A 22,073-nucleotide genomic window follows, 5' to 3' on the forward strand; every position below is an offset into this window, starting at 1 on the left:
GAGAGTGACGAGCGCCTGATAATGTAGCCGATCCTGAGAGCTGGACAGATCATATGATTCATGTAGTTGGCGAAGTCCGTGCACACTGCAGTTCCTCGTTAAACCGCTAGATGGCAGTATGGACCTCATTCAACGGCTGTAGAAACCCATCAAAGCCAGTGTTTGGGGGGGTATGGGTGGGACTCATACCAACTCCGCCTCGTGGAGGAAAGCAGAGTAAAGACCTCTTAACACCACTAACCGGATATCCCTCTCAGGAGTCCATCTCTCAGCCCAGTACAGTGGGTTTCGGTGAGTAGCTCCTCAGTGCAGTCCTGCAGGGGAATGCTCATCGTGTGACAGCATTTTAAACGTGGTTGCCAGTAAGGAACCGGGTAAGCCAGTAATCCTCGTTTATGAATGAGGGGATGCGTTTCCGTGACGCTGTTTGATCTTAACTTGTAAATATGCCTGTGTGTGATAAATCTGGCTTCATATCAGTTAATTATAATAAGCCATTTGCCTGCCAAACGAGGACTGCTCTATTCCAGTACTGTGTGGACCACCGCTGTGGACCTCGTCCACTTGTATAGCTGATTAGATGAGGACGGGGCAGATAAGAGAAGAGAGGAGGCAAATCTGTGATAGTGCATGTACGATTCCCTTCCTGCTGGCTGTGACCATCTGCTGTCAGACAGTGTGTAAGTGTGTGTGTTGTGCGTTCTCTGCGAATGGCTGACTGACAGTAGTGGAACGGCTGCCTGGTGCCCCCTGCTCCTCCCCAACTGCATCTGCTGTTCTCTTTAACTACACTGGCTCGAACGCTGACCTTCTTGCCCATACACACCTGGGTCCCAAACCCAAAAGCTGATGCGCCTCATCGCCACATGACGGCACGGTTGACTGGCCCCCTTTTCGCTGTCTGTCTGGCTCTCTGGCTCACAAGCAATTTTTTTTATAAACACAGCTATTATTCTCTCAATGTGCCTCTCCGTCTGACCGGACAGGTGATCCACTGGAACTCTCCTAAGAAGCTGCGGGTGAAGAACAAGCACGTGGAGTTCTTCAGGAACCTTTACCTGACCTTCCTGGAGTACGATGGAAATCTGCTGAGGAGGGAGCTCTTTGGCTGTCCGAGCGAGACTGACCACAACAGTGAAAACGTGAGTACACTGACGTATAAAACTGGTGGGTAACACTGGCAGTGATGGCATGTCTGAAATGTCTAAATGTCCAATCACACGGTCAGCCAGATCAGGCCAATTCACCCCACATGCACAGGTACAGTCAGTGATGGAGTTGTAAAGGAACATTTGAGGGCCAATGGCAGGTCCAGCCAGATTTGGGGGGGGGGGGGTCAACTGACTGTTACTCTAAAATAGCCACCTTCCAAATTGCACTGCTCAGTATACAGCAACTATATGGACAGAAGTATTGGGACACCTTAAAAAGCGTTCATCCTGCTTTTGTTGGAGTAACTGTCACTACTGTCCATCAAAGAAGGCTTTCTACTAGATTTTGCAGGATTGGAGGAGCATTGCTGTGAGGAATTGATTGCATTCAGCGACAAGAGCGCTAGTGAGGTCAGGATGCTGGATGACTCCCTAACTCATCCCAAAAGTACTGGAAGGAGCTCCACCATTCATCATTCCAGAGAACACAGTTCTTCCACTGCTCCACAGCTTCTCAATGCTGGGGGGCTTTATATATACCCCTCTAGCCTATGCCTGGCATTAGGCAGCATATGGTGCCAATAGAGAGTCCTATTCTACTGGTAGTACTTCTATACAGGAACTAGACAAGCTGTGTGTTCTTGCACACACACACACACACACACACACACACACACATATTCAATATATCTCGGATGACACTAGCGAGACGCTGTGGCATGGACTGAGCGTATTAGACGATGGAAAGTGTTATAGAGGGTAACGGCTCTACAGTGGTGCATCTATTACTCTGTACTAGTCGCTGGAGTCATCATTCACCTGTGGCTTCAGTGTTATGCTGTTGGGACTGTTGGCACTCAATTAGGCAGTAGTTCTGCGATTATACCACCCTTCACCCAGTACCCTATTATCATGCCCATTTTTTGGACCTTGTCAAGTCCGTCCTTGGCCCATGATGGTCATTTTGCTCTGCTACATCTGACTGGTGTGCTCGCCAATTTCTATGTGCACCGAACCGAGAGTTCATTCCAAACAAGGGGTGGTCATAATACTCTGATATGGTTGTGTATGCACACACACACACACACACACACACGTCACCTTTTAAAATATATCTAAATGCATTTAAAGTCTGTTAAAGGTGGGAGCCTGGCCTGGAAGATTTGGCCATATTTGAGAAATGATGTGCAACCCTGAATAGCACCGGGCCCGTCAGGTTGAGACGGATGTAACGTGCAGACAGAATGAACACCACGGAGAATGAAGTCCTCCATCCCTTTCACCTCTCAGCCCGCATGCACATAACTCACGCCAGCACCAGTGGAGCTGTTCAGTCCAAAAAAACAAAAGCCGCGTGGCTGAGGTTAAACGGATCCATAGGATCTAGTGAAAAGCAAGATGACAAAGTGCCCTGCTCTCTCTCTCACACATACACACACACACACACACACTCACCCTCTCTCTCTCTCTCCGTGCTGTGAAATGACAGATGCCTCTGTGGGTGAGGGACACAGATGGGTCTTTCATGTGACTGTGTGTGTGTGTATGTGTGCGTGTGTGTGTGCGCGTGCATGTGCGCTCGTTCTGGGCCGTTCTCTCCCCTCATAGCAAGAACAGCAGGTGGTCTTTATAATGAGACACTTTTTTTGTAAGGCATGTTGAGCGAGCGAGAGAGAGAGAGTGTGTGAGAGTGTGTGTGTGTGGAAGGATTAGAGGAGTGCGATATGGGCCGCATCCCTGCGGAGGGGACGTCAGCATCGCTGGCTGTTTACAGTGCGCTGCCGTCACTGCCGACGGATCCTAATCTTAATCTGCTTCGCTCCACAGCTACCTGCCCCTCACTCCCGTTCATGTACATGGGTTTACTGTACGCTGCACACTCTCTAGAGTGTGGATCAAAAAAACAAAACAAACACACGTGACGTTCCCACCAGCCTGGCCAGAATACAGGGGTTTGCCACGGCGCTCCGTATTACCCGTACGTCTCCCAGTTCCTTAATTAATCAAATCGTTCCGAGCTTGACGTTTTCGGGGATGATTCTGGCACGGCTTTTGTCGCACTAATCAATTTAATGGGTCCTTCCTAACTCTAGAAACATGCTGTTCGCTCGATTTTGCTGAGTTTGAGAAGCTATTTAAATCACATTAATGGAATGCTTGGGCTAATGAAGTCACTCAGGAATTAGCTGGCCCAGCTTTCTTCAGCTCTGCATGTTTCAGCCACAAATAGATTAAAGCCGCTCGGTGCCTTACAGCGGGTGAGGGATTCATTCATTTGTTTCATATGTAATTTTTAAACGTTACTGATGGTGACACCTATACTGTGTGTGTGTGTGTGTGAGAGAGAGAGAGAGAGAGTGTTAATGCCTTTCTTAAAACAATTCATAATTCCCTGCAGCAGCGCCTCTGCGCCACCTCTGCATTTAATCCACCCATGACCTGACTGTGAACACACACCCGGACCAATGGACAATTTGGGGTTAGGTGTCTTGCTCAATGGCAAGTCAGCTGTCAGGGCTGACTTGCGGAGGGAGGGGAAATTCCTGCCGGTCCCGGGGATCAAACCGAAACTACTGGTCCCAAGCCACAGCTACTTCTTAAATCTTTAGGCCACGGCTGCCCCAGGAGATGCACTAATCAGCCATAAAAAGTAAGTCCCACTTATGGCGCCACAACAGATCTGACTTCTCAAGACCTCTGAAGGCCTCCTGCTGTGGTATCTGTGTCACCAAGACTAACTAACGTTAGCAGCAGATCCTTTCATAAGTCCGGGAAGTTGAGGTGAGGCCTTAGGTGCCCATCACTCTGTCTCTGGTCCACTGGTTGTCCTTTTTTGGAGCACTTTTGGTAGGAACACCCCGACCAGACCTGATGCCTGATGTTTTGGTGGTGATGTTCTGATGACCCAGTCACTGTCTAGAACGTCACAGTCTCAGATTCTTACGCTTGTCCATTTCTCCTACTTTAACACCAACATCACCGTCAAGGCCTGATCACTGCTCACCTGCTGCCTGATATTATATGATGAGTGTGCCGCTGTCCATGGTACTAAGTCATGGCTGATGGGATGTAGTGGTCATATAGAAGAGCGGTTACTGAGGGCTGTGAGAAGAGTAAAGTGTTCAAATCTGGAGCATCACGTCCTCCCTCTGTTGTGTCTTGATTTATTGGTCTTGTTCTTTGTGGCGCTGAAGTGACCTCAATGATCCCGACTGAGGCACATGAGCAGGAATCTGACTGTGTGGAAAGAACGAAGTTGAAGCTTGACTGGTTTTATTCAGTGGTGGTGAAGACCAGATCACAAGACTCCAGATTGTACAAACAGCTGTTTACAGTAAAGTATCAATGATCACAATTACAACATGCGGTAATTACTTGTAGCTCGTCTCACTGATGATCTTCTCTGATGTTTTCTCAGCTCCAGAAGACTCTGCTGGAGCTGGATGAGGACGACCCGTGTTACGAGTTCCGGCGAGAGCGCTTTACCGTTCACCGCACACACCTCTACTTCCTGCACTATGAGTACCAGCCCAGCGCCGACCAGACCGACGTCACCCTGGTGGCCCAGCTCTCTATGGACAGGTGAGATTTTCACCATCTTCCTTTTAGGTTCCCCAAACAGCTCACAGGAGGCTTTTTCCCACTATAGACTGTCGCCATAGTTACCTGGTCGTCACGTCACGCTCCGAACAGTAGCGCTATCGAACGTCCGCCTGCACCGTTTACCCTACAATTCTTTATGGGGCTTCAGCACAGGCAACAGGAGGGCAGTAGACATGTCTGAGAGTCTCTCCAACATGGACCAAAGGCTAACAGCGTGCCGTTTACTGCTGCATGGAGCTCTGCGGCGAATGCAGCCAAGCGATACGTTGTGTGCAGCCCTACCATTACACCCCTAATCTTGAGCAGTGGCCAGTATTGATCCTGATTCTTTACAGGAAGTACTGAGCTCTATTTATCGAATTCTAGCTTTTCGTATAACACGAGCATGAGTAGGCTATGATGCTCAACATACCCAGATTCTCTCCCACCCCACAGTGTGTCACAGGCTGGATTCGTCACAGGACTGAATCAGTCATTCCGAATCGGTTCAGAGTCAGTCCTGATATCTGATCCAACATCGTCAGCCAGTGTTCGCCTGCCAGTCTGTCCTGATGACTTAACAGAAAGAGAAGAGCGTCCCATTAAAAACTAAATAAGAAGCTAAAACTAGATATTCTCATAATTTCAGGAGAAGCATAGAGCTTTTCTGGTGCACGTTCAGTCCCTCTAATCCTACTGAGAACTCCGGCTGAATCATTTTACACAGGCTGGAGCTTCATCACTTTACTGCGGTAAACAAATCTTTGGTGTTTCAATCTTAGCCCGGGGAAGAGCTGATTTACCTCATTTAGTGCAGGTTTGTGCGATATTTGGATTTATAGAACTTACAGAACAGATTTGCATATACACTATATGGACAGAAGTATTGGGACACATGCTTATTCACAGTTTCTTCTGAAATCAGGGCTGTTAAAAAGAGCTGATCTGCTTTTGTTGGAGTAACTGTCTCTACTGTCCAGAGAAGAAGAAGAAAAAGGCTTTCTACCAGATTGTGGAGCAGCATTGCTGTGAAGATTTAATTGCGCCATCATTCCGGAGAACACAGTTCGTCCACAGCTCAATGCTGGGGGGCTTTATATATATACCTCTCTAGCCCACGCCTGGCATTAGGCAGCGTGGGGCCAATCTGTGTCAGCAATGGGTGCAACTTGGCTAAATAAAAGTAGATAAATGCATTCATTAGCATGTTCAGTCCTTCTAATCCTACTGAGAACTCCGGCTGAATCTTTTTACACAGGCTGGAGCTTCTTCACAGCCTCATTAGAGCAACCAGCCAGTCATGCACTGCAGTGAGCTAGTAAGGGAAGCGTGGGCTAGCAGAGTAAACAAATCCAGTAGAGCTCTAAATTGAAGAAAGCGCTCACTAAAACAAACGTGTGCTCGAGTTCATCTGTTAACCTTCTGCGCTCCGTCTAGAAACGACAAGGCCGCTGTCATCATCTCCAATCACAGCTGCTTCGTTTAGACGTCCTGCTCGTGGCCGATTTCATCCTCATTGTTGATTCTGACATGTAAAACACGAAGGAAGACGAATGATAACCACCAAGGACCTTTGCTCCATGCTCCCCCTGCTACATGCTTCAAATGAGGGGGTGAATGTGGGACAATAAACGGCACCTTCTGTGTTTGGCAGAGACCTGTAATTCCTGATTGCTCATTCTGATGGTTTCACGGTTAGGGGCAGGCTGAGCAGCGAGCAGAGCTGAGTAATTCAACACAGCCAGTGTGTGCGAAACACTCAGTGTGTGTTTGTGTGTGTGTGTGTGTGTGTGTGTGTGTGTGTGTGTGTGTGTGTGTGTGTTGTTTGCCCTCGGTAAACAAGGTCTTTGGTGTTTCAATCATAGCCCAGGGAAGAGCTGATTTACCTCATTTAGTGCAGGCTACGGCTGAATGGATGTGGCTGTGAACTCTCCTGATATGATGCTGATTTCAACCCTCCACACATCAGAGTCTTTCTGCTTGCTGCTGAAACGGGAGCTGGACACGTCCAGTTTGTCGGATCTTTGTACGCAGTTGTGTTGATGCTATTAGCTGTGTGCTATTTTTCCCCAAACATAAGATCCTTCACGCTCAGAAAATTGGAATAATACCATTACCAGGATCCAGGTTCAGCTCCTGGAAAATGTGAAAATTGGAAATCCTGGAAAAGTTGAGCTATTGGGCCAATTACATCGCAGAGCTTCTCTGTCCAATGAAAAACCTGTATCTCCAAAATTATGACTTGATGACTACAGAAGGCCAAACTGTTCCATGTAAAATAACAGATTATTCCAGGTAATTTAGAGCATTTCTATTGGTCCATACATCCAGAATCACGTGCACAGTGTACAGAAGCAGCTACAGGGTCCAAACCATGGAGAAAATTGAGATACAGGTTTTTCATTGGACAGCAGTGATATGTGGTCAGACATTTAGACTTACAGAACTTTACAGAACATATTTGCATATGCACTAAATGGACAAAAGTATTGGGACACCTGCTTATTCACAGTTTCTTCTGAAATCAAGGCTATTAAAAAGAGCTGATTGGCTTTTGTTGGAGTAACTGTCTCTACTGTCCAGAGAAGAAGGCTTTCCACTAGATTTTGCTGTGAGGATTTGATTGCATTCAGGGACAAGAGTGTTAGTGAGGTCAGGATGTTGGATGATCACCACCCCACCCCACCCATCATCCAAAATCATCACCTCAACTCCAAAATCATCTCAAAAGTACTGGATGGAGCTCCACCATCCATCATTCCAGAGAACACAGTTCTTCCACCGCTCCACAGCTCAATACTGGGGGGCTTTATATATATATATATATATACCCCTCTAGCCCACGCCTGGCATTAGGCAGCATGGGGCCAATCTGTCAGCAATGGGTGTAACTTTTCATTTGTTCATTAGAAGGGGTGTCCACAAACATTTGGACATATAGTGTAGTTCTAGGTGTTGAATAGTACATGCAGTGCTTTTCATATCAGGCTTTGCATGCATGTTGTCATACGTGAAAATTGTCTCAGAAAAGTCCTGGAAAAAGTTTGGAAGTCCTGAGGATGCGCAAACTTGCCACGAGTTTCGGGTTAACAGGACGTGGCCAACAGCTCATGTAAACACACACACACACACACACACACACACACACTTACCTTTTACTTACAAGACTGAAAAATCCTGTAAAAACAAAAACGTAGAAGATTTTGCTTTGCCAGCTACGCTGCGGCGCTTACACAAGCAGCATAGATCCCAAGGCTTTATCACTCAAGTTAAATAAGCAGTAATGCTCCACTTGTCCGGCTGCATTTCCTGGTAAAGTATCAGCTTCTATTTACACGTAACTCATTCAGGTCATTTGCTGGAAATTGCCCTGAATCTCCTGCACGTAAACTCCCGCGCCACCTGCCACAGTCAGGATATCAACTCCAGCTTGTGTTCACACTTAAACCATTCCCATTTAGTTAACATGGCATTCCCAGCTAAAGTGCATGTGGGAATGGGCCTAAAGTGCTGTAGGATTGGATACTCTTATATATACGCTTATGTATACCATGCACAGTACATGGTAGTTTCTAATGATGTCATTTACTAGGTTGAGTAGCTTCCACACTCATGGCTCCAGTGGTATTATGGGTGGGGGAATAACGAGAAAGGTGCTGGGTTCCTCTGGTCCATATTGATAAGCATGAGGGAGAGAGCAGTGAAAGCCTGCAGGCCTTTTACTGTGAATTGGTATTCAGCACTGTGCGCCAGCCTTCACTCACAGCCCACTGTCTCATTAGATCTCCAAACGCTGTGATAGGTCAGCCTCAGACCGAGGACCCGACCGAGACGGCTCTGACTGAAGTGGAATCATCAGGAAAGGTCAGGGTTTAGGTCATTCCCGTCACCCCTTTATGAGGAAGGCAGCTTCAGGCCGAGGCAGAGACTGTGTCAGGTTTTTGATTGAGCTGGAATCAGCATGAAAAGTCAGATGTTTGGAGTAAGATACGACTCTTTTAGCTCTGAAGATCAGCATGTATAAAAACGAGGGATGGGTCCTGTTTCGTATTCTAGCAAATGGCTGCCGTCCGTGGGCAGAGATGCCCAGTGTTTACGACTTGGGTCCTACTGATCAGTTTAAACTGAAATTTAACTGTTGAATTTTGGGTGGAAATCAAAGTCACATGCACCAAGAAACCAACATTGGACTGACATCAGATGTGAACGTTAGACAGACACTGAATTTACGAAGGAAATCAATGAGTCACACATCAGCAAAGAAACCAACTTGGCTTGACATAAAATTCCAACGTTGAATTGTGGATGAAAATCAGTCACGTATCCGGCAGAGATTGAACATTGGCTTGACATCAAATTCGAACATTAGGCAGACGTTGAATTTTGGAAGGAAATCAGCCACATATGGCATATGTGACGTTTAGCATACTCTGGACAACGTCTGCAGCGTCTGCTGTTGTCAGTATCGTACGTCAAATTGACGTTGGTGTTAGATGTTGTCCTAATGTTGAATTTTTGATTACATTAAACCGGATAGCGTCCATCAGCATGGGTGGCCAGCTGGGTTCGAACACTCTGAGAAGACTTGAATTATAGTTACTGATTTTTAGATGTGAAACATGTCAGACTTGGATTCACTAAAACCAGAGCTAGAAGAGAATTTTAGAAGAGAATGTAAACACTCACCGGACTTTAAGATCAATTAGACCTTAATTCTGTAGTTAGAATGTAAAGGCTGATCATTTTAGGGGTTCTAAATCAGGTGAGGTTATGGTAAGGTTACAAAAATATTTAAGACCTTTTTAGGGACATTTTTTAAGATGACCAATTGAAGTCTGAGGGTTACATTTGTAGGTGAATTTTGATGGATGGTTTTCTTTCCTAAGACAATCCGGCCCTGACCCTTGTTTTCAACTCAGTCACTCACTCTTGTCAAAATTGGTTTGAAATATTTGCCTTTTTTTTTTTTTTTTTTAAATAATCATCCGACAATATCTATCGATATGATTCTGCTGCCATCGTGCATCCCTACTCACACTGGCCCACATCATATATTATATTACATTATATGTGTGTATATAATGTATGTGTATATATATATATATGTATGTGTATATATATATATATATATATATATGTATGTATGTATATGTATGTATGTATATATGTATATATGTGTATATATGTATGTATATATGTGTGTGTGTGTATATATGTATGTATATATATGTATGTATATATGTGTGTGTGTGTGTGTGTGTGTATGTGTATATATATATATATATATATATATATATATATATATATATATATATATATATATATATATATATAATTCAGTGTGAACAGCAAAAACCCCACATTGAATCTGATCTGACCTGTTTCTGTTCACATTCATATTTGTGCCTGAAATCTGATTCATATCCAATATGCTGCAATACGACCTCCGTCTGAGCCGCCATTAGAATCAGAGAATCAGAATTTATTAAACTTTTACGTCAGTGTTTTTACGTCAATCCAACTCCGCCTTCATCACAGTTTCACGCAGATGGAAACAGACTCATTACAGCGGTGTCGTCAGAATGCCCGTTACTGTGGTTACGCTCCGTGTCTCTGTGTTCTGGAGGACGAGCGAGACAAATAAGCATGCCATCGTCAAAGCAGCAGCTCTTCAAAATCAGCTTTACTGAAAGAATACTGAACAGAGGAATGAACAGAAGAATCAGATCCAGAATAGCTTCACTCAGATCCGGGAAATGAATCCAGTAATTCAGGTCAGATCAACTACTGTTATTGTGGTTATGCTAATACAGGCTTCTGCAGAACACCCCAACACTGTTAGGCTGGTAAGTCTCCAGTGCAGGGACGGGTAGGGACGTGGTACAACACTGCAGGACAGTAGACAGGCTGCATAGACGATACGGACAAATACAATAAACACCATAACTGTACAAATATGTGATTAAGCTCCAGACTAAGTTGCTGTACTAAAGGTGTATCAGGAATGCAGACTTTCTGGAGATACTAACAGCCTAGAGGTTAAAGGGTCCGAAGCTTCAGGCTCCGTCAGATATCGCCTGCTGCAACTGCCTGGATCATCAGTCCTATTTAAAGAATTTTAAGAGTACACACTGTCGCCCCTCCCTAAAGCTGTAAACCGACTATAAAGCTGTTGGGGGGGGGGGGGGGGGGTACTTGGGAGGCTGAGGGCTGAGCTGCCGGTGCTTTAACGGTCATCTACGCTTATATACTTGTTTGGCTTTCTTTAGCTGGGATTGGCAGAGAAAGCCCGAGTCGGTGCTCTAGCCTCCAGCCTCCAGCCCAGCAAAAAGGGTTAAGGTCCCAGTGGCAGCTTAGTGGACTTTGGTATCGGATACCAAACCCACACCCCTGTGGTCAGTAACCCACTGTGCCACCACTGCCCACTCGAGTCTTGTTTTATTGTTCAGTTCCTGGATTTGGGCAGGAAATGGCAGTGAACACACTCTCACTAGCAAACAGGGCAGTGAGAACACACACCTGGAGCGGTGGGCAGCCACACTGGACCCCAGTCGGCAATTGTGGGTGCCTCAGAAGTGAATATTCTTGGAGGAGAAAGCACTGTTCTTTACTTCCAGCCAGTCCAGGGGACTGAACCAGCGACATTCGAGTCCCAAGCCAACGCCTCCAACCTTTAAGCTGAACCAGATTTAGACTGGATTAGATTCTCCTTTCGGTCACTGAGAAGTGCAGATGCTGAATATACACTAGATGTCCAAATGTTTGTGGTCATGATACAGATGTACACACACACACACACACACACACATGCAGCCAGGACTCCCTAGTGCAGATAACCTATGAACCTATTGGCACCATAGTGTGGGTTAGAGAGGTGATAAAGCCTCCCAGCATTGAGCTGTGGAGCAGTGGAAGAAGAAGTGCTTCATCCAATATCCTTTGGGATGAGTTGTGGAGTCAGGGATGATGAGGTGAGGTGGGGTGATCATCATCATCCAACATCCTGACCTCACTAAAGCTTGTCTCTGAATGCAATCAAATCCTCACAGCAATGCTCCTCCAAAATCTAGTAGAAAGCCTTTGTCTCTGGACAGTAAGACATTTACTCCAAAAATAGAATAAGCTATTTTTTATACCTTTGATTTCAGAAGGGACAGTGAATGAGCAGGTGTCCAAATACTTTAGTATTTTAATGTCTCTTCAGATCTTCACCAGGTTTTGTTTTTTTTCGCAATGGATTAATTTCCCTTAAACAAATCATCTGTTTGTCACGACTCACGACTCTGAGAGCAGGCTGGCTTGGCTGTGGGTGTCCAGCTGTTCTGCATACACTGCATTACACTCGGATGCAGATGAAGTCTTCAGTCTTTGCCTGTTTCTCAGATATCTCTGAAAGTCAGCCAATTGTGAGGGCACCGGCATTGATTTCGGATGTTGGGTGTTAGGACCCGTGTCAGATTTACTGTTTATTTCCTTCCTGCAATCAGTGGCACTAAAGTAGTTGTTGGAGCCACACGGATTGTGGCCGTGAGAAAGGCCTGTGGAGAAATCCATACACTGATATCTACACTGCCGACGCAGCCAGCATTTAAAAGTCAGGTCTGTTTTTCTCTCTTGTCCGTTTCTTGGTGCAGTTTTGTCCTTACAGACTTGATAAGGTGAGAATGATGTCGCACTTTACCGGCTCCACTCGATTGAAAAGGTCAGGGTGGTGAGAAAGGGTAAAAGCTCTGCCTCCCATTCCGGACGATAAATCCACCCCCATCTCCGTTGTCTGTAAACAGCCTCGCTGACTGTCAGGGATGTATAACCTTTCCAAGTACACCACTTCCAAATGGCCTCAAATCATGGTGATTAATCCAGACCAGTCTGACATCAGTAATCCGGATGTACATGTCTGAATCTGGCAGGCTGCAGATGCTGGAGGCCATCTGTAAACACTGGGAGGGTCCCATCAGTCTGGCTCTGTACCTGTCCGACGCCGAGGCCCAGCAGTTCCTGCGCTACGCTCAGGGCTCTGAGGTGCTCATGAGCAGAAGCAACGTCGGATACCACATCGTCTACAAGGAGGGCCAGTTCTACCCCGTGAACCTGCTGCGCAACGTGGCTATGAGGCAGGTCAACACCCCCTACATGTTCCTGTCCGACATCGACTTCCTACCCATGTACGGACTCTACGAGTACCTCAGGTAAGACAACACTAGTTGTCCTGTATTTTTTTCTTTTTTAGCTCCCAGTAAATAAGCCTGGAAGGCTGCGTTTAGACTCTTTCCCGCACAAGGATCATTTACATTTTTTGGGGTGGAGAATTTATTGGAATTTGTTTATTGTTTATTTTATTTAAAAAAGCATTTTGAGGAAAAATTGTCCATTTGACCATTTATTTTATATCATTTATTTTATTTATTTTAAGTAAACCTATGTAATCACATTTAATCAGATTAAAATTTGAATTAAAATTTTAGATTTATTTTATTATTAAATATTTATTAATAAATTTAATACTTGAATTAAAAAAAAAATGAATCATTTCAAAAAAATGAATTAAATTTTTTTTCCTATTATTTCTCACTCCTCAAGCTAATTTTTGCTTCTGACGCATCGGCACTTTCACCAAACTAGTATACACCGATCAGCCATAACATTAATACCACCTCCTTGCTTGTTTCTACACCCACTGGCCATTAGATCAGCTCCACTTCCCTTATAGCAGCACTGTGCAGTTCTCTAATTCCAGACTGTATCCAGCTGTTTCTCTGCAGACTCTGTTATCAGCCTCCTCCTTTCACCCAGACCCCACAGGACTGACCACCACAGAGCAGGCAGGTGGTATTTGGGAGGCGGGTCATTCTCAGCACTGCAGTGGCACTGTTGTGCTGGTGGTACGAGTGGATCAGTCACAGCAGTGCTGCGTAATGTCCTCGCTTCAGGTTTGTGTGCAGTCTGAGGAGCACTCTGCTGCAGAACTGAATTCCACAGTCTGAATTCCTGTAAGCTGGGCCTTCAAAACTGGGTCTATCTGTGGTTCCTAGAGAACTAGAATGATGGCCAGATTAAGGAGGCAGATGGTGGATGGCTAGCAAGGCTAGAAGTAGCCAAGATGTCTGGACGTTCCTGACATTTCTCGGTAAGATGTAGGCTTTCTGAAAACTGGAAAAACTCCAAGAATTGCTGTTGTGTGGACAGGCTCTGGTATCTGGTATTTCTGTTGTTATCTGAACCATGTATGATGTCCATCCTGCAGGAAGTCGGTGGTGCAGCTGGACATGGCCAACACTAAGAAGGCTCTGGTGGTGCCTGCGTTTGAGACACTGCGTTACCGGCTGTCCTACCCCAAATCCAAGGCTGAGCTTCTGTCCCAGCTGGACATGGGCACCCTCTTCACCTTCAGGTTTACAGAAATATCTTCTCACACAAGCTCTCTGGAGTCATCTTGCGTGTTTAAGGTGGTAGTAACTTGCACGAGGATGATGGGGCAATAAGAACCTCGGGGTATGTGAGAAGAGGTGGGACAGTGCAGTGAGGGTCTCGTTGGATGTGTGGAAAATGGGTCGTAAGGCAGAGTAAATGATTGGTAACTGCAGTTGGGCGTTGCCAAAGGCCATAGTGTGAAGGAAGGAGCTGTATCTGCAGGTGTATGGAAGCATATGGTCATACGGGTCTACCGGCAGTGGCAGAAATCCCACCAGTCTACAGGAAATTCTCCCCATTCTCCTTATTCTTGAGAGGGCCAAGGCCTGTTGCGTGCCTATTTGCTCCATATGTTGATAATCTGCAGCTTCCTGTTGAGTATTCTTTCAGACGTTGGTGATGAAGAAGGATCTGCACAGACTTCTAGAAGCACTTCCTGTCTGGAAGTGAAACGATTTTTATTAATAAGCTGAGAAACCCGCCAGCGGTCCGTGTCCATCAGTTTCGTCTTTCAGCCACAGTTCTGAGGAGAGTTTTCTGTAGACTGGTGGGATTTCTGCCACTGCTGGTAGACCCGTATGACCGTATGCTTCCATACACCTGCAGATTCAGCTACTCCCTCCACACTATGGCCCAATCACTCCATTTAGCCAATCATTAACTGTATCTGCTTTGCTACCCATTTTCCACACATCCAACGAGACCCTCACTGCACTGTCCGACCTCTTCTCAACCTATGAATCTTGTCGTACACCAGCAGGTATTCATAGCCCAATCATCCTCATGCAGCGCCATCTGCAGGAGCCTGAAGTTACTACCATCTTTTTTGAATATTAACATATTCTCACAGACATGGTCATGTTATGAAAAGTACCCTCATATAGTTATATAAGAGTTCTACAGTGGCTCCATTTGGTCTCTTTGGATATCATTTAAACCCTTAGTTTATTTAGGTGTTGTAATTTCAGGGGTCTTAAAGTATTTGCAGGTCACTTTGTACTAGTTCACCAATCCGTTGAGCCTGTCCTCCACGTTTTCCAAATTTCCTCAGAGCTCTGATGAACAGATGACTTAACTGAGAGGGGTACATGTGGTGATGCTCCTCAAGCAGTCGGGACGTTTCTACCAACGAGAGTCTGCCTCTAATGAAGCCAACTTACTTGCATCTCCTCAGGTACCATGTATGGACAAAAGGCCACGCTCCGACCAACTTTGCGAAATGGCGGACGGCCACGACGCCGTACAGGGTGCAGTGGGAGGCGGACTTTGAGCCGTACGTGATGGTGAGGAGGGACAGTCCCGAGTATGACCGCAGGTTCGTGGGATTTGGTTGGAACAAAGTGGCCCACATTATGGAGCTGGACGCACAGGTGAGTCTACTGTCATGACCTTTTGTGAGCGAAATGCAGCTTCAGGCAGTTACTCCCCATTTAATCTGGCAATCTCTTTAAATCTATATAACACAGCTTCAGTGACTCCAGCCAGTGATTCTGCAGAGCTGAAACTACTCGTCTTCAAACTGCATCTTTTCCACTGCGTGCCTTTTATAAATGAAACGATCGGCGCCGCTTAGGAAAGGCATTCGTGCGGGGAGAAATGGCGCTGCCAGAGGATATATTCAGAGTTTCATTTAAAATCACTACAGCTTTGTTTGCTGACATGGTTTTCTGGTCAGGGAGTAAAGAAAGACTCGATTTATGAAGCTTGGCCAAATCTGTGCTGATTGTTGGTGAATAAACACTCCTTTTTTTTTAAGGAGAACCAAATCTTGCAGGTCAAGTTTAAGAACTTCATACCAAACGAATAAACTCTCATTAAACACTCCTGCCCTTAAGATGTGATTAGTGAGACTGTCTCGAGGGGCTTTGAGGGGTCCAGCAGACTACGGTTCTGAGGTTCACTGATTCGAATCCTGAGTCATGCTGCTTGCCATCAGCAGCCGGATTCAGAGAGAGCACAGTTAGCCTTGCTCTATCAGGGGTGGGTTGATGGTACCTCCTCTCCACATCACTCCTAGCGTCACGTCTTGTATCGGAGCTTGGGAGCCGAGCGCACTGGCTACCTAGTGATGCTGAATCTGCAACATTTGGAAAAGAGGCAGTGCTAGTCCTTACCTTCCTAGTGTTGGAGGCATAGCTAGTGATTGGGGCAGTTCAGGGGTAATTGGCCTTCCTGATTAGGTAGAAAATGTGGTAAAATTATAAATACATGATATAATTATGTGTTCTGTAAACTCCATAGAATCCATTAGAGAGGGAAGCTATAGTTCGTGGTTCTCTGTGGACATAAACAGACTAAACACCCTACACAAACTTGGCACAAACTTAATAAAATGGCTACACACAGTCTCTGTAAAGCTCTTATGGTCAGTGTGGTGTTTCTGGACAGGATAAACTGTTCTGCCACCGTCTGGATGCTCATTTGTTTGGTCTTCAAACTTGACAACGGAGCTGTCATGATTTTAACCTGATTATAACATCCAGACCATGCAGAAAATAGAGCTGACTCTAATTGAAAAATGTACACGGCATCGCAGCCTGTCAGGCTCGGACTTGGTGTGAAATATATGTATGTTTTTATGAACCTTTTTCAGGCATTTTCACACCTGAAGGTCTTTGCATGATCTTCGTACATCCCATCATTTTCACCTACATGGGCTACGTCTCTATAATCTTGACATTAATTGGTTTGTAGAAGGGCATGTGTCTGATGTTGGCATGTTGTCAATTCTGCGGGTTGCCTTTTCCAGAAAAAAACTAATGAACCGATTGATTGTCTTCTGCTATACTTCTAAAATCACAGCATTACTACCAGCAGCACCAACTTCGAGCACAGAACTCCAGACTGGTTCCAATTTGCCAAGTGAAGATGCTCCTCCTGAAACAGTTATGTCTTATCGGACAGATCCAGACGTCCCCATGTGCTCCTGCCGCTCATTTTTACTTTTTCCTCGGTTTAGGCCATGATCTGAGGTACCTTACACACCTGCTTTTTTTTTGTTCGAACCAAAGTCTGAAAGTCCAGGTCAAACAGTGAACAGTTGCATTGGAATTTATTTAACCTTCATTGCAAATTAGGATTATTAGCCAAATGTACAAAATGGTTTATTGATGTTTGCAATAAACCAATCAAACCAGACTAACTTAAATATCTCAACACAACCAATAGAACAAGCTTTTTCTCCACATTCAGAACAGAATACTACTTTTAATGACGACTGCATTCTCAGAATTACTCAACCCCTTCATGATGAGCGTCTTTAGTTCTTTAGTAGAACCCTTCTGCTGTTCTGACCTGCTGCAAATGTGATGCACAGCCTTCCTGAGGAATCTTAGCCCTTTCCTCATTAGCAGTGTCCTCCACTTCACTCATACTCTTGGGTTTGCTGTTGCAACCGCCTTCTTCAAATCCCACCAAAGTTTTTTTATGGGGATTAAGTCAGGCGACTGTGACAACCACTCCAGAATCTTCCAGGACTTCTTCTGAAACCAAGCCTTGGTTGACTTTGAGGTATTCTTGGGATCATCGTCCTGTTGCAAGGTCCAATGACGACCAAGTTTCAGCTTCCTCACAGAAGACCTGATGTTTTCTCTTAGGATTTCCTGATACTTGTTTGAATCCATCTTGCCCTGACTCCAGAGCCAGGGGAAGCAAAGCAGCCCCAGAGCATCACTGAGCCACTGCCATGCTTCACTGTAGGCAGAGTGTTCTTTTCAGAGTATACGTTATTCTACCTCCTCCAGATGTACCACTGATCCAAAGGCCTGAGAAGGTCCAGTTTTGTTTCATCGCTCCACAGAACAGAAGCCCAAAATGTCTGTGGCTCTTGAGAGGACTCTATTCAGGGAGGTGAAACTGCAGCAGTCATTAAAGTATGAAGTCTGACCGCAGAGTCTTGGCCTTGTTGTCAGTCATACTGACCTGTACATAAAGCCTCTTTTTTAGATTGACTGTTCTCCAGTGCTGCGTCTAAGTAACCATTTGTTTTTTGTTCACAGGAGTACGAGTTTGTGGTCCTACCCAACGCCTACATGATCCACATGCCTCACGCGCCCAGCTTCGACATCACCAAGTTCCGATCCAATAAACAGTACCGGGTTTGCCTCAAGACTCTGAAAGAGGAGTTTCAGCAGAACATGTCCCGGCGCTACGGCTTCGCCGCGCTCAAATACATGACTGCGGAGAACAACAGCTAGCGAAGCCGCCTCATGCTTTACGCTGCTTAGTTGGTACCATTAGGTATCAGGAGGGTAGGTGGCCTGACGGACGGATAGCGGACGTTCAAGATCACGGAAAGCAGAGGGTTGTGCTTCTTCATTGTCGTTCACGGAGCTGATATGACAGTTTTTGACTTTTCGTGGTCATCGCTCTGGAAATAGCAATAGTGCAATAGTGTCTTCTGCTGGATGTCACAAGGTTAACACTGGATGAAATCAATCTACAGAGCCACCCAGGCTTCACCTGCTCCATTAAATGGATCTGGGGTATCATTAACCATTAGGCAGAATGCAGAATGGCTGATTTTTTGCCATGGTAAGCTGCATATGACTACGTAGGAAGCACCACTGCAGGGACTCGCAGCTAATGATGTCTTGAACTGGACTGGAACTGGAAAGAAGCTGTGAAGCAGAAGGTGGTGCATTAGTACGGGCTCAGTCATGGGGCGCCTTTTTTTTGTTGTTGCAGTATTAGCTCTAAGACTAGAGAACACGAGAACATGGACACCAGCAGGAGAACTCCAGTCAGGCATTAAGTGGTACGATTAGGAAAGGGTATGTCTAGTGCGCTTCTGTCACTGGAAACCACTGGCTATACAAACACTAACCATGTTTCGGCCTCCTGTAGAGAAAAGCCTTCTGTTACCTTCAACAACTGTTTAACAGACTGTTTTGGATTTTAAAGCAATGGACTTTTTCGCCTCCGAGTGGCTGCACTGTGGCTGAAGAATGTGACCTCAGTGTACAGCGGATATGTTTGGGAGACGCCAGGCGATCAGCATTGACAATCCAGACACAAGAAGGCGAACGCACACAGAGAAAAGTCCAAACTCATGACAGCTCGGTAAACACTGAGTCACTCTGACACCGTCCATTTACTTTTTGATGCACAAATTACACAGCAGTATTGTCTGTTTCTGCAGTTCTGTACATCATCGTCCAGAGATTTCAAAAGGATTATTTTTGTTGCCATCATCGTCATCATCATCATCATCATCATGCCTCAGTAATGTCCCTACACCCCTCGCAGCTGCAGCATTAGCAGGCTATGGGTAATGCTCTAGCTCCTCCATGGTGGAGTCCAAATGAGAAGGCATGGAGAACTGGGTGGGTGTGTCTGGGTGGTGGGGATAAGTTCTCACACGGCAGCATTTGAAATGTAAGACAACCCTCAGTGCCGGTATATGAGCTGTTCTGTGAAACGGGTGCCAGTTCCATGTTGCAGTCCCCCCCCCCCTTTTTTTGCGTGACGGGGTGGTTGGCTTGAGCTTGCGGACCCTGCCCAACATGAAATAGCAGTCAATAAACAGGAATGTGAAAGTACGTCAGAACTTTCCTTCTTTTGTTTCTTGCTGCTCCGAAGGCTGAAATGATGATTGGTGTGACAGGGTGGTATGTCCAACTGACCACAATGGTCCAAAATAAAAACCTTACTTTTTGTAAAAAACATTATTTGTAATACACCCACCATCACTACATGTTTGTGGACACCCTTCTAATCATTCAGATACTTTAAGTGACACCCATTGCTGACACACATGAGGTGGGGTGGAATGAAGAATGCAGAATGCAATCAAATCCTCACAGCAGTGCTGCTCCAAAATCAAATAGAAAGCCTTCTTCCCTGGACAGTAGAGACAGGATACACTCTTTTTAATACCCTTGATTTCAGAAGAAACAATGAATGAGCAGGTGTCCCAATACCTTTGTCCATAGTGTATTTTATGTTAACAGGGGCACACTTTGGCAGATTTTCTCCATACGTTGAACGCACAAATGGCACCCGTTTCCTAGAATGCCTCATATGATGGGGATAGTTTGCACTGTGTTCGGTCTGTCCCTACTGTTAAAGGTTTAAGATCTTTGAGGAACTTTTGGAGGTCCCTCGGTTTGAAACTCTGAAAGAACTTAAAAGTGTTTTGGGGAACTTTCAAGAAAAGTTTTTTTTGTTTTTTTAGAAGAAAAAATGTTCATTAAAGATTCCTCAAAGCACCTTAAGAGGGTTCCTCCACTGAAGAACCTCCAGAAGTTCCTCAAAGATCTTCTACATTTAACCGTGTACAGTTGAGCTCTGTCTCTTATTGCACTATGGGGGGATGTGGAACCTGCAGAGCCATCCAGTCAACTCACAGCTCTGGGAACTTCTGAATGAGCAAGAAGAATAATAGCATTTGCTCTAATCCTAAACCATATGCCCAAAAGTATCCAGACGCTTCTTCTAACTGCTGAATTCGGCTACTTTGAGGGTTGGGGCATGCCTTTTTATGAGTTGAGTCATTTGTGCTTCAAAACGAATCATCCAACATCAGTGCCTGATCTCATTGATGCTCCACAGTGGCTGAATGCAATCAAATCCTCAAAGCAAATGTTCTAACGTGGTATAAAAAGACTTCCCAGAAGGGTTGAGGCTGTTTTTGCAGCAAAGGGGGGCAAACTCCCAATAATGGCCTTGAAGTGTTGGATGAGTAGGTGTCTGCAAACTTTTGGACATACAGTTTATCACTCAAGGGAAACCAACCCTGAGCCCTTCTTTCTGAGGGAGCATGGGAATGGGATGTGCTGACCCTACCCAGTGTTGGTGAGAAAGTCGAGGCCTTCAGGTGACGGCTCACTCACACAGACAGCGAGGCAGTGTGAAGACCGGGTTGGTTGATTGATTGGGTGGGTGGGTGGGTGTGTCTTGAACAGCGTTGGACATGAAGGACAGTGACCAGATGTATGAGCGCAGGACAGCTCTGAGGCTTTTTCTGCTACATGAATAAATGCTGAGACGAACTGTCTGTTCTTTTCTTCTGCTGCTTTACTAAAAGTACGTTTGACAGAATCTCGTTCCATCAGAACAAGTGGAAAAGCTGCAGCTGTCATTCAGAATTTTTCAGCAGATCTGGAAAACCATGAGGGACGAATGACTGAACAAAATATGACCCAATTATGGTCGTGTTCAGTCTTTACAGAGTCCTATAAAACACGTGACACACTCCAACGAGAATCGACCACAGGCCTAGCACCTTTCCAGGCTGGTTGCAGTATGATGTGTAGCTCCGCCCATTCCCATATGTGTCAATGACAAAACTCCACCCATTTCCCCATCTTATTTTCCTCCTGTAAACGGTCTTTCCATCTCCAGTGTCTCCAAATTCCAGCAGTTAGTTCTCTCTGTGCTAATATTCCTATATCGACCTTTACATGGCGGGGCTACACTTAGGAATAGAGTGATTGACAGACCGCCTTGGCTGGAGGAGCCCGGTCGTTTGCAGCAGGACCTGCATGGCGTCCTTTTTGTTCAGTAAATGGAGGAGTTGTAGAGCAGTAGAGGAACTTCCATGAGCTGCACTTTTACTGCTGTTCCTCTTACCAGGGAAATCCGCTCTGCTTCTGTGCTGGAAGCTCAATGAAGACGGTCTGAGACACTCAGGCTTGGTCTGGGAGAAGAGGGTGGGGTCTACCAAATGAGTAGGTGAGTCTGGCTCCGCCTTTGGTCTCTACTGCACAGACTCTGGTTGCAAATTTGACAATATGGCGGACAGTTTCGTCTTCATTGCCGTGTCCGATGCAGTAACACTGCTCAACACCCAAATACTAGCTATGAAGAGCATTGAAGAACAGGGTGAAAGGAGGAGGCTGATTACTCCTGTATGGTCAGTGGCGCTGATAGAATGGACATTTCCAGCATTTTCACATTTTGTCAGCGTTACTAGATTAACAGACTGGT

General features: G+C 45.5%; 1 protein-coding gene across 3 annotated transcripts in view; it reads left to right on the top strand.

Annotated features, from left to right (window-relative positions):
* large1 (LARGE xylosyl- and glucuronyltransferase 1) overlaps positions 1–21,018 on the top strand; it is an 86,815-nt gene extending 65,797 nt beyond the window's left edge. For all 3 annotated transcript variants that reach the window (XM_072673230.1, XM_072673231.1, XM_072673232.1), the window contains 6 exons: positions 987–1,142; positions 4,570–4,733; positions 12,644–12,922; positions 13,978–14,124; positions 15,319–15,514; positions 18,143–21,018. In XM_072673230.1, coding sequence (XP_072529331.1) covers positions 987–1,142; positions 4,570–4,733; positions 12,644–12,922; positions 13,978–14,124; positions 15,319–15,514; positions 18,143–18,340 — 1,140 coding nt within the window. In that variant the 3' untranslated portion in view covers positions 18,341–21,018. The remainder of the gene's footprint in view (positions 1–986; positions 1,143–4,569; positions 4,734–12,643; positions 12,923–13,977; positions 14,125–15,318; positions 15,515–18,142) is intronic.
* The last annotated feature ends 1,055 nt before the right edge of the window (positions 21,019–22,073 follow it).

Source organism: Salminus brasiliensis, chromosome 2 (genome assembly GCF_030463535.1).
Source record: "Salminus brasiliensis chromosome 2, fSalBra1.hap2, whole genome shotgun sequence".
Classification (NCBI taxonomy): Eukaryota; Metazoa; Chordata; class Actinopteri; order Characiformes; family Bryconidae; genus Salminus; species Salminus brasiliensis.